The 13,205-nt window shown below is 46.1% G+C and overlaps 1 protein-coding gene across 1 annotated transcript in view; it reads right to left on the reverse strand.

Annotated features, from left to right (window-relative positions):
• The window catches only part of polr1a (RNA polymerase I subunit A), a 61,765-nt gene that overhangs the window by 11,480 nt on the left and 37,080 nt on the right, over positions 1–13,205 (reverse strand). Inside the window, exons 28-33 of the mRNA XM_007897993.2 lie at positions 8,212–8,338; positions 7,077–7,193; positions 5,880–6,149; positions 5,143–5,343; positions 2,369–2,486; positions 1,830–1,994 (exon numbers count right to left, since the gene is read on the reverse strand). Of these exons, the coding sequence (XP_007896184.1) occupies positions 1,830–1,994; positions 2,369–2,486; positions 5,143–5,343; positions 5,880–6,149; positions 7,077–7,193; positions 8,212–8,338 (998 nt within the window). The remainder of the gene's footprint in view (positions 1–1,829; positions 1,995–2,368; positions 2,487–5,142; positions 5,344–5,879; positions 6,150–7,076; positions 7,194–8,211; positions 8,339–13,205) is intronic.

Here is a 13,205-nt window from a genome sequence, read left to right on the forward strand (position 1 = left end):
GGGAGAGGCAGTGGGTGAGGAGGAGCTCGAGCCACAGCTGGCGGTGAATCCTGAGGCTGGATTTCTGCCATCTGCGCTTGAGCATCCGGGTTTGTGTTTTGAGTAAGTGGAGGTGACCGTTGTACCAGGGGGAGCAGGTGGGCTTGGGAACAACCCTGGATTTCAGGGGAGCCAGGGAATTGAAGGTTATGGACATAGTCCAGTAGCTTGATGGCCGCAGCAGGATTGCTGTGAGTGGAGGGCCAGAGGGACCAAGGAAGAGAGGACATTTGTGAGAGACTCAGGGGGAAACTTCTTCCAGGGGCGGAAACAAATAGTAGAGGGTCTGGAAGAGGGGAGGGGAATGTGGGAAATGAGGAAGTGGTCCGAGATGGCGATGTCCATGATAGACAGGTCGGAAATGTCAAGGCCATGGGTGATGACGAGGTCAAGGGTGTGGCCACACAATCACAGACAGAGAGACACACAATCAAGTGAATCACAGACACACACCCGACAAATAGAAGACACACACTCAGACACAGCGAGAGTCACACTCAGACATAGAGAGGCATTAATTCACATAAAGACACAGAGAGAGATGCACTCACAGACACTCAGAGACATAGAGACACACTCTCACAAACACACATACAGAGGAGAGAGACACACAGACAATCTCAACAGCGTGGCTCGGGGGAGGAGATGCATGGGAATGGCGTGGGTGGGAGGGAGTTCGCGGGCATGGCACGGGGTGGGGATGCATTGGCGTGGCGTGGGGGGGACACGTGGGGTGCAGAGGGGGTGGCGCGGTGGGGGGGGGAGGAGTGAGAGTGGCGCAGGGGAGTGCAGGGCTATATCAAATGCAAGGATTATTATTATTATTATTATTATAAACAAGGTTATTCTCATCTGTTCTTCGGATGAGATGCTAAACCAAAGTCCTGCCTACTGTTCACGCGGACATAAAAGGTCCCATTTTGAGCACTGCATGAAAAAAAAGGGTGTTTTTCTCCCGGTGTCCTGGTTGATAATCCCCCAGATAAAATCGGCAATTACTTCATGGCTGTTTGTGAGACACAGCCGTACGCAAATCGGCTGCCAATTTTGCCTACAAACTAAATGGCCACGACACTTTATAATATATTCTGTGAAGTACTTTTGACACATTCCCTGATGTGAAAGACATTATATCAAATGTAAGGATCGTTATCATCATTAATTGAGGGGTGCATAGTATATTAGCTATTCAGGCTCTCTCCCCACCCCCCACTCCCACCCCATCTGACTTCTAAAGTTGGCTAAAAATCTACCTCTTTGACCACACTTAAAACCAGCTCCCCTCTCCCAACCTGCCTTATGCAGAACAAGGGGCACCATTTTAAAATTAGAGCGTGAAATCAGGAAGAACTTGTTCACCAAAGGATAGTGAAAATGTGGAACTCCCCCCCCAAAAAGGCTGTGGATGCTGGATCCATTCAAATTTTCAAGACTGAGGTGGGTAGATATTTGTTATCAAGGGAAATGGAGCAAAGGCGGGGAAATGGAGTTGAGGTACAGATCCGCCTTGATTGAATAGAATGGTGGAACAGGCCTGATGGGCTGAGTGGCCTACTCCTGTTCCTATGTCCAAAACACACAGTCCTTGTGAAGCGCTCAGAGGCGTCACCTGAAGTGAAGGATTCAGCACTCCGTGATGTTACCCTACGTGAAGGTGCTAAACAAGTGAAGTTACTATTACTTTTGTGATGGGTGACGTACAAGTAGTTGTTACCAATTCAGACTGTGTTGTGGTTCAGGCCGACTTGGTCAGGGACAATCTGCTCAGCAGTCGGCCTGTGCTCACTTACCCAGCATGCTGGCGTGCTTCAGGAACTTGAAACTGGTTTCGAATGTCATCTGCTGGAGTGGCGAGGCGTTGGACTCTATCCCAATGCGATTGAAAGGCCTGTACACACCACTAAGGCACATGTAATCCGCCACCAGCGAGAGGTGCCGAGGGTCAACCTCAATACCTGCATGTCCAAAGCAACCGATTAATGCAAAGCTCATCCAGATTAGCACTTTTAACAGCATGGTTTAAGCCCTTACTTGGTAGATGGTAGGTACAAGAAACTCTCTGCGAGCTTCCTGGTGGGCAACACAGCTCAGCATGAAATGGTTGCCCCAAACTGTGCAGTGCAATCTCATTAGAGAAATTTGGGTGAAGAACGCTCCTTTGAACCTATTTGGGGAGAAATCCCACCAGGAGTGAAATTTACTCCATTTATGTAGCATTTCAGAGTATTCACAGTTAGGCAAATTGTTGGATTCAACTTTGAAGCCAGCTTTCATTTCATGCTTAAAAAGGTATTCACCTGCAAAATAGTCAGTGAAACAGACAACTTACCATAAACAGCGAAGACGTCTTTGATTTCTTTCTCTATTACCCTCAGGGCAGCTTCAATGCCATATGTATTGGCCATGGCGTGGATGTCATTGGAGTACAAACTGCGCACGTCTAAGATCTGAACAGCGGCAGAAAGAACGATAATCAGCGTCTCAGCAGCAAACGAGAGCCCGAGCCTCAGGAACATTCTCCACGAGTCAGAACAAGAGCAATTACTTTGCTCACAATCCTTTGCAGCGCTCAAAGTAAACAACTTGCATTTATGCAGCATCCTTCACGTAGGATAACGTCTTGCAGTGCTTCACAGTGGTGAGGTTAGATGCTAAGCAGAGGAAAAGAAGGAGACCATAGGCAAGGTCAAAGAGATAGGTTTTAAGGTGGGATTTAAAGATAGTTATAGAGGCTGTGAGGGATAGAGGCAGGGAGGTGCAAAGGTTATGGGCATAGTGGCTGAAGGCTCATGGGGATATGCAGCTAACTGTAAGCTAAGCAGAGAGGTTAAGCAGATAAGTGGAGCTCAAGCAGATCGGTGAGATAGGGTGGTGTCAGGGCATGAAAGGAATTTGCTTTTTTAAAAAAAAGCTTTTATCTCGCCCCAAAGTTTAGCAGGAAGCTCCTCTGGGTATTGATATCCCCCCAATAAAAAAATGCATTCGGTGCATTTTACTAAACACACCCGTGCTCGACCCAGGAAGGAAGAAGCTTTGCTATACATGGCATGAATCCCTGCAGGAACAACCAAAAAGAGGTTGCACACTGCACACTTCCCTACCCTCCAATGCACACTATCTGTGTCAGCCTGGCTCAGTTGGCAACACACTCATCTGAGAGTCAGAAGGTTGTGGATTTCAAACCGAGACTTGCATATTCTAGTCTGACACTCCAATGCAAGGATGGGGGAGCGTCGCATTGTCGATGACCGCGTCCTTCGAATGCGTTAAAGCTTGGTCTGAGGCAGCAATAAACCAACAAAAAAATAAACCAGGCAAACTGGAAGCTGGGCTATATTGCTAAATCAGTTGAGATCAGGTCTCCGGATGTCATACTCAGGCTGTACAGTGCTCTGGTCAGGCCACACCTTGAACAGTAAATACAGTCCTGATCACCGTGACTTAAAGGGGGGTGCTCAGGCCCTAGAGGCAGTGCAGAGAAGAGCATCAAGGATGATCCCCAGTGTTAGAGGAAAGAGACAATGAGCTATGAGTAGGGCCAATAGAAACTTGCAGAAATATTTGCCAAAAATTGCAGGGAAATTTGACAAGTTTTGTGAGAAATTTTTGGGAGTTGATTGGTGCTATTGAGGTACAATTTGTACACTGAGTTACAAAATATGGGGAGTTGATTGGTACATTCTGCCACCGCACAGACACAGAGCAAAACGCACATTCACAAACAGAGAGAGAGAGACACACTCACAGTCAGACACACATACTCACAACATACAGACAAAGGAGAGAGACACAGACGCATTCACACAGAGACACTTATAAACACACACACCCCCAGAGGAGACACACAGAGACAAATACACACCTACAGAGGAGCCAGAGACACATAGACAATCTCAACAGCAGGCCTCGGGGTGTGTGAAGCCCATTTCCCCCTTGCGCTGCCTATGCATGCACGTCCGGAGCCGCTTCGCCCACAGTAGCATAAAGTAAACAGACGGCAGCAGCACGAGCGGCCCGGGGCCAAGGAAACTTCATGTTTTCAGTGGGTGGATGGGTGGGGGGCTGGTGGGAGTGTGGCTGTAGCGGATTCTGTGGAAAAGTTGCAGCCACAGGTCCAGGTAATGAGCAAAAATTAGATAAACTGGGCTGTTCAGTCTTGAGAGAAGACAACTCAGAGGGGACGTCATAGAGGTGTACAACATTTTAAATGGGATTGAAAATTTAAACCCAGGTCAAAAATTTTGGATATATCATGACAGTTGAACAAGAGGTTTCGAGGTTGGAAAGTCAATTTGAGGACAGACACCAGCATGTTTTTCTTTAAGCAGACGGTAATCAATAACTTTTGCCAGGAGAGGTGGTATAGACCACGACACTGGACTCATTTAAAAAGCATCTGATGCAGTGATGGCTGTTTGTGAAACTTTGCAATTCGGAAATTGGATGCTGGAAATGTATCAAATGTAAAATAAAATTTTAATCTCAGCCACAAGGATGCTTTGTCACAGGCAGGTGGGACCTCAGTCAAGGAATCATCCGTACGACAGCATCACTGACATTACAGAGCCTGCTTTCACCTCCTAACCTTCACCCAGCCTCCTGGGGCTGCACTGGAGCTCAGCAGACTCTGGTCTATTTGCCCCAAACTTTGGAACTCCATCCCATAGTCCCTTCATCTCGCTCCCTCCCTTGCCTCCCTCAAGGCCCGTCTCAAGATCCTCCTCTTCGGCTGTGACTTCAGTCACCCTCCTACCCTCACTCTCCTCGCCCTCCACCCCTTCTGATCCCAACTCTCTGGCTCGGGTCCAAATCCCTGACTGTCAAGCACCTTGGGACATCCTCCTGACGTGAAAGGCGCTATACAAATGTAATTTGTTGTTGTTTTTGGAGCATCAGCCTGGGCTGTGAATTCAAATTGCTGGGGTGGAGCTACAACCCACAAGCTCCTGACCCAGAGACCTGAGCCAAGATGACCCGCAAGACAACAAATTACATCTGCAATTTGAAACATTCTGAGCTTCACAGCATCCACCAGCTCAAAAACAATCTTCCTCCCCTCTGCAGTTCAAAAGCCAAAAGTCACGTACAACACCCCTTACGTACATCGTCATACTTGAACATCTCGAAGAGGTTTATTCCCTCAGTGTTCAAAATGAGCTCCTTTTCTCCCTTCTTGTTGCTCGTATTGTTCAAGAGGCAGCGGGTGATTCCTTTAGTTTCATAAACGACTGCATTCTGGGCTAAGGTCATGATCAGAGAGGAGAGGTCAAAGTGCACCTTCATTATAGGAAGCTTCAGTCGAACCTGAGAGGAGGGAAGCCACACATCAAAAATATTCCAAAATGTCAGCGGAGAGCTCACAATTTATTTCTCTGCATTGTGACAATTCACACTTAGGATGAAGTAGGATGAAAGTCTGAGATGTCTGGGATCAGCGAGCAGGGAGGGAGGATAGTGAGTTCAAAGGCGTTGACCAAAGGTACCGTTAAAGAGATAGGGTTGTTAACAGAGACTCGAGGGTGAATGGAGAGTAGGTGTCAGGCAAAGGGATTTGGGGAAAGAGCTGGAGAGGGCACAATCTCTTATGATAATAATAATCCTTGCATTTGAAAAAGCGCCTTATCATGTCTCAAAGGACTGTCATTCTCTGCCACAAACTATTGCTGAGGTAGAACTCAATAATTCTTTTGAAAGGGAATGTGATCAATGCTTGAAAAGGAGGGATTTGAAAGGCTGTGGGAGAATAGGATTAGATCAGGTGGCTCATGAGGAGGAGTGCTGCAATTTCTTATGCTTGTCAGGTCTCTGTGGTGGCTTGTAATCGGGTCCTTATCTCTTACCTCACACCAAAGGCCCTCAGTCGTGTCGTAACTGTAGTCTTCAAGTGCGGAATGTGAATTTACCACACGGTTCACTCTCAACAGGTCCATTGATTGGCTTTTCTCTTTCTTCTTCCTTTTTTCACCCTCAGTAAGAAGGGAAGAATATCCTGTAGAGTCCTGATCGATATCTTCACTTTGGTTACCAGACGGATTATCTTCGTCTTCCATCTCTTCTTGTTCTTCTCCATCGCCTCCGGCATCCTCTTCCTCCTCACTGTCATAATCAACCTGTGACATGATCACACACCATCGCAGGAATTACAAGGGGCAGTTCAGCCAAAGGAACAGCAAAGCTGCTGTTCTTGTTCAACTCCCATCAGTACTTCTTTTTGGTCAACCAAATGTCTCACACAACAACTTGCATTTATATGTATACACACTTCATGCAGGGTAGCAAACAGAAAATCAATCACCATGATTAAGAGTATCCAAACCAGACAAAATTCCACTTATGTATACCAACCAACCACCCATGAAAATATCCCTGTGTCTGGAATGGATCGCGCACACTCTGCTTACTTAATTCTGCAGATGGCAAGAGCCAAGGCTTTGGGGGTGACTGCTGGTATTAAAACCACGTAGTTTGTTATTGAGATCACTGTCAGGCAATCTTTCCGCTGCTTGTCCAGCTGGGACCCCCCTACCAGTTAGGGTTTTGGCTTATAGCATTAACAAGCTGATCAGGAAGAATTCCTGCCCCCAGTGACTGGCTTGTCTCTCTACGACTTCCTGGTGAGCCAGACTGGCTGGCTTGTCATCAGTAGTGTCCTGGAGTACCGTGGACCGGCATGGCTCAGGAACTGGACTACAGAGGATTGACTCAATTCCAACATTCCATCACCAAGCATGTTACCTTGGAGCCAGCATTTAAGATCTCCTGCCAGTCCTGCCAGCTCCCCACTCTAGCTACTCCTCCTTCCTCACTCCCAGAGGTGACATGTACTCCAACAATAAACACTGCATTTTATATAGCATCGACAACATCAAAACATCTCAGAGTAAGTGCAGCACCTATGCACTTGTATTGACATTACACCTGTCAGGAACAACAAATGTAACAAAAGCCACATTGTGTGTTACACTGGTCAGAAACGATTCATTGCCAAACACCGCACTACACACTGATCAGGAGCGATTCATTCCTGCAGCCTGTACCTCCTCCTCCTGTTTTTGCCGTCTTTTGGCTTCTGTGGCATCTGTGTCTCCCTCGTCAGCTTCAGCATCGACAATCTGGGCCTCTTCTTCACCCTCAGCCATATGGTCATCCTGTGACTAAGAAACCGGAAACAAAGCAGAAACCACAAGATCAGTGGCCTGAGGGCAAAATGCAGGATAATGACAGAAAGAATTCAGAAGGTTACACAAAAACTCTGTTAAACAAAGGCTGTCTTTAACCTAGAAGTTTTCTGCTAAAACTGTTGTTATAAGAATTATTTGTTTAATCCTATATCCCTTAGCAGTGCAAGTGGACAAGCCCATAAATAATGCAAATAGATTCCTTGTCCAAGGAAATAGAGCATCATAGGGAAATAGTGTTAAATTTATATAAGACACCACAATTGGAGAACTAAATACCGTTTGCAGCTTTTCTCTCTAAAGTTGAGACAATTGTGAGGTGACTTGATAGAGGTGTTTAAAATAATGAAACTATTCCATAAGATGGATGTTGCAGGGACTAGAAAGGGTATAAGAGAGGGGAATAGGAGGCGTGAGGGCTCATGTGGGTTATAAACACTGGTATAGACTCGTTGGGCCAGTCTTTTCTTGTGTTATTCTCTGTAGCGTATTGGTATTGAGCACTCGCCTCGCAAGTGAGAGGACCTGGGTTTGATTCCCAGGAACGGCGAAAGGTACGGCAAGTTTCCTTATTCCAGACGCCTCTGTTTACCTAGCAGTAAGTAGAAACCCGGTTGTTAAGCCGATTGGAGGATCGCTTCTCCAGGGGTAATAATTCCTTCAAAATAAATAATAATTTAGTCATTCAATCCAGGACTATTTGTGGGCACTCCTGTTCGTAATTGGCTGCCGCATTTCACCTACAAAATATACAGTTAATTCACTTTCCAGTATATTCTGTGAAGCGCTTTGAGATGTCTCAAAGATGTGATAAGGTGCTATATCAAATGCAAGGATTATTATTATCATTCACCTGAACAGACACAGGTGATGCAGGGACTCGATAAAAAAATGCTGACTGCATTGTCAGCTCCTGTATTTTGTTCAAAGGTGAATTACGAAACATACAGATGAGTTACGATAGGCGGCTGGGCGGTGGTTCTCCACTGCTCACCTGGTTCCCATGGCTGTCCTCGTTGTGATCCAAGTCGCGGGCGGTTGCTTTCCTGGTGTTTACCACTTTGAAGGAACCCAGTTTGGCGCTCTTCTTCTTTATGGCTTCGAGGAGCATTCGGAAGAACCTAGCGAGGAGCACAAAAGTAGAACTGTAACCTTCTCTGGCAGCAAAATTCTCTCTCTCTCTCTCCCCACCCCACATACACACACACACAAAACAAAAAATCCCAGCGAGTCTCCGCCTCCCAAGACTAAAAGCACTGAAAAAAATCTCTCCTGTTGATACAATGAGTCATAGGAAGCTGTGGGTGGTGCACACATCAGTCCATTCGAAGGCAGAGGTGTTGTACCTCTCCTCAAAACAAAATGGACACATGCAACATCCGTCACTAAAGTTTCTGTTTTCTTGTTGTTAATCCCAAATATATTTGAGGAATTGCCTAGATCCATAAAGGAGGTGGATGATGGGGGCGAGGGTGGCGGGGGGAATTGTTGTTGAGGAGGGGGTGGAGAAGTCAACAGTGAGTATCAGTGATGGCGATCCAGGGACTTGATAAAAAAAATGCTGACTGCATTGTCAGCTCCTGCATTCCTGCAGGATGAGCAACATGGCTAAAAGTAGAAGGTTGTGTTTGTAATTGCTCATGGGGAAGGCTTGAGAGCTTTTCACTCAGATTACCACAGTTTCTGCAGTCATTAGTTCATGCTACATGGACTGGACTCTTCAGTTGTTTTATGAAATCATACACAAAAATATCTATGTGTATATATATATACATACATACATACAGACATATACAGATGCCCGGACAAGTACACTCACTCAAATACACGTTTTCATATGCATACTCAGACACCCACAACATTAACTCAGAAACCCTCATGATAACACAGAGAGACACACACAAACACAGACACCCAAATGCTCACCCAGAGACAATCACACAAAACCAAGATAAAACAGAGACAAAAACACTCCTACATGCCCTGCGCGCACGCGCACACACACACACAATAAATGCTGGTTTGTAGGTTTGTCTCCTTCAGTCACACAATATGTATTTCCGACAAACAGTATTTGCAAAATGAAGCCAAGCCCCAGAAACTCTTTCCCTTCAACAACAATAAGAACAAGTAAACATACCATTAGTGGCGTAACAAGGCCCCAGCGGGCCCTGGTGCAAGAATAGGTTTGGGGTCCCCTTTCCGATTCCGAAATTTAAAATGGTAATTACGTTTACTATCTGGTCTACTTATATTCTCTCTCCCCGACCAAACACATACATGATCCAGCTATATCAAAATGGGGAGTGAGAAAAAACGAGTTGTTCTGCCACGAATGGGTTGGGCCCCATTAACTATATGAGCCCTGACATGACTGAACCACTTGCACCATTGTAGTTATGCCACTGAATACCGTTCGATCTTATAAATAATAATCCTTACATTTGATACAGCGTCTTATCATGTTGTTGAGACGTCTCGAATATATTATAAAGTGGATTGACTGTATATTTTGTGGACGAAATCCTACAGCCAATTGCACCCAGCAGTGTCCCAAACAGTTGTGGATTGAGTGACCATTTTTTTTTCGAGGGATTATTGCCCCCAGAAAGTGATTACTGCTAGGTAAACAGAGTGGAGTCCTGTAGCTCAGTGATTAGAGCCCCCGCCTTGCAAGCGAGACACAACCTGGGTTCAATTCTAGGCAGGATGAAACCTTGGGCAAATTTCCTTACTCCACTCGCCTAATAATAATCCCTCCAAAACAAAACAATAATAAATTGGTCATTTTCAATCCACGACTGTTTGTGGGACATTGCTGTGCACAATTGGCTGCCGCTTTTCGCCCACAAATATACGGTCAATTCACTTTACAGCATATTCTGTGAAGCGCTTTGAGACGTCTAGAAGAGACGTCTAGAAAATCGCTATATCAAATGCAAGGATTATTATTATTATTAGTCACGTGGAGTAAGGAAACTTGCTTAAGGTTTCCATCCGCTCGGGCCCCCTTGCTCCTAACGAGCAAGCTAACCACTAAATTCCGGGACTCCACCTCAAATGAACATTATCTTTACGCTGATGTTCATTGATGTGCACAACATGCCCTAAGCCATGTTTAATGCAACAACACACAGTGCAAAACTCCACTAACAATCTGCACCTTGAAAATATTTTTAAAAACACTGCCAGCAAGAATCAAACCTGCTTATTGCAAACATAGCTGAACCTAACAAACCTTTTATAGATATTTGAGCTCCTTTATTAATGATATCGCAGTTTCAATTGGAAACGTGAACCATTTAATTACAGGGAGTTTCTAGTAAGATTTAGTTGGCACAGTTGATTTTAATGCGGCTTGAAATAAAACAAAGCGTTCACACAGAGAATTTAGAGAATTGGAAAAAGCTACTTTCACTGTACATAAAGTTCATTTCTTTCTCTTTCTCTTGCTGGCTGAGTGTCAAGGGTGATGCAATGAATTGTCTGACCCTGAAACTGACCTTAGATAACTGCAGAGCGCAGCGTGAAGAGCAGGCAGAACAGATTGGGTGTGCTGCACCAAAACATCTCAACAAAAGTGCTTAAAAGAAAAGACCCCTGCATTGAATATAACACCAAAATATGCTGCAAGTATAGTTGCTGAATTTGTGGTCAAATGCAGCAGCCAATTTGTATACAGTAGTGTCCCACAAACAGCCACAAAGTGAATGACCAATTTTATTTGGGTGGAAGACAGGGGGTTATTCTTTGTGAATATTCATGGGATCTTTAAGGTCAGATGGGGCTTTGGTTTACTGTCTCCATCTGAGGACAGCTCCTCTGACAATGAAGTGCTCCCACAACCATGCGGTGGATGGTAAGCCTGGATCATGAGTGAAAGTCCGGATGTTGGGCTTGAACCCACAACCTCTTCACCCAGAGGGGCGAGTACTACCAACTGGCACGTACAGGTTAACAAACCATTTTACAGACCTTTGAACCGATATCTTAGGTTTGTTGATATAAATATCCATTCCTGTTTGCACGTTTCAGTTTATTGCTGTCAGTAAGAATAATGTAATGTGATATAAGGTGCTACACCAAATTGCATTTGGTATAGCACTTTATCATATTGTTGAGTCACCTCAAAACACTTTACAGGAATTCACTGTGAAGTATAGCGCAGTGTATTTGTAGGCGAACAGACAGCCAATTTGCACAAAGCAACTTCCCATAAAATAGCCAGCAACAACACGAGACAGTGCGGGAGCTAGAGGAGAAACCGTTCGTTTGCAAGGAGAAACCTTGTTCATCTCACTATTGGTGGGCCACTATTCTGCCACTCTGCCTGTTCGCTCCCTCCCCTCAGCGAGCTCTGGTCTGCTTCACGCCCCTCGCCTTGCTCGCCCCTCTATCAACGGGCGGGCCTTCCGCCACTCTGCACCCACCCTCTGGAACTCCATCCCACAGTTCCTCCATCTCGCCCCCTCCCTTGTCACCTTCAAGACCTATCTCAAGATCCTCCTCTTTGACCGTGCTTTTGATCTCCCTGGATCCCCCCCTGCCCTCCACCCTCCCCGAGCCCGGGTCCGTAACTCTGTAGGTCCAGTGCCCTGGGACATCCTCCTGACGTGAAAGGCGCTTTACAGATGTAATTTTGTTGTTGTTGTGGAGATGAAATGGAGGCAGTGTGAGAGGTACGATTTGAATCAGTCAAAGACAGAGCCGTGAAGGTTGAGGTGAAAGGAAAGGCGTAGGATGAGGATAGAGTGGTCAACGGTGTCGAAGGCAGTAGAGAGGTCAAGGAGGACGAGGAGGCAGAGGGAGCCCTGGTCGCAGATGAACAGAATGTCATTTGTGACTTTGACCAGCGCTGTTTCTGTGCTGTGGGCGGCACGGAAACCCGATTGGAGTGGTTCGTGAAGGGAATTGCAAGAGAGGAAGGAGCAACAACTCGTTCCAGGACCTTGGACAGGAAATGGAGGTTGGAGATGGAGCGGTAGTTTGAGAGAAGTGATGGGTCTAGGGAGGGCTTTTTAAGGATAGGAGTGATGACGGCTGTTTTTAATGGGGTGGGAACAGTACCAGTGGACAGGGAGAGGTTTATGATGTCATGAAGCGAATAGATGACCAATTAGTTTTGCTCTCAGTAATCTGGATAGTTCAATATTCGGGCTATAATCCACCCATCCCCACCCAAGACTGAGCCCAAGCCAAGCATGAGCAATGATAGGGTCAATTGTGAAATGCTGTGCAGTTTGAACTATCTAATTCATATTTTTTTCAAAACAAATGTAATTACAAGACCTCAAAAAAGGGTTGCGGTCTGAAAAGAAAGCCCTTTGGCCAATTTGATCTCATCCTTCCAGAATACTATCTACGGTACAGTCCGACCATCAAAGCCTTGAGAAGAAAAAAAATCATAGCTTTGATAAAGATTTCGCCCACTTAATTTGCATTCAGTGATCTCAACAACAACTTGGATTTATATAGCGCCCTCCACACCGGATGGCGTCTCAGAGCACTTTACAGTTTCGGATCCCAGGACCGAGCCAGGGGGACGGGGGGGGGGGAAGGTGACCAAAGGCGCGGTCGAAAAGAAAGGTCTTCAGCAGAGACCTGAAAATAGGAAAGGAGGGAGCGAGACGAAGGTAGTGAGGAAGGGAATTCCAGAGCCTCGGGGCATAGTGGCTGAAGGCATGACCGCCGAGGGTGGAGCGGAAGACTCGGGGGACAAGGAGGAGACCAGACCCGGAGGAACAAAGGCAACGGGTGCTGTTTTGAGGAGAGAGGTCAGAGAGGTAGGGGGGTACAGAGGAGTGCAGGGACTTGAATACGAAGGTGAGGATCTTGGAAGTCGATCCTCTCTGGGATAGGCAGCCAGTGTAGTCTGGCAAGGACCGGAGTGATCGGGGAGCGGACTTTCGTGCGGGTGAGAATGCGGGCGGCAGAGTTCTGAATGAGTTGGATTTTATGGATGGGAGACCAGCGAGGAGGGCATTGGAG

The sequence above is a fragment of the Callorhinchus milii genome, unplaced genomic scaffold (assembly GCF_018977255.1).
Source record: "Callorhinchus milii isolate IMCB2004 unplaced genomic scaffold, IMCB_Cmil_1.0 Scaffold1, whole genome shotgun sequence".
NCBI classification, from domain to species: Eukaryota; Metazoa; Chordata; class Chondrichthyes; order Chimaeriformes; family Callorhinchidae; genus Callorhinchus; species Callorhinchus milii.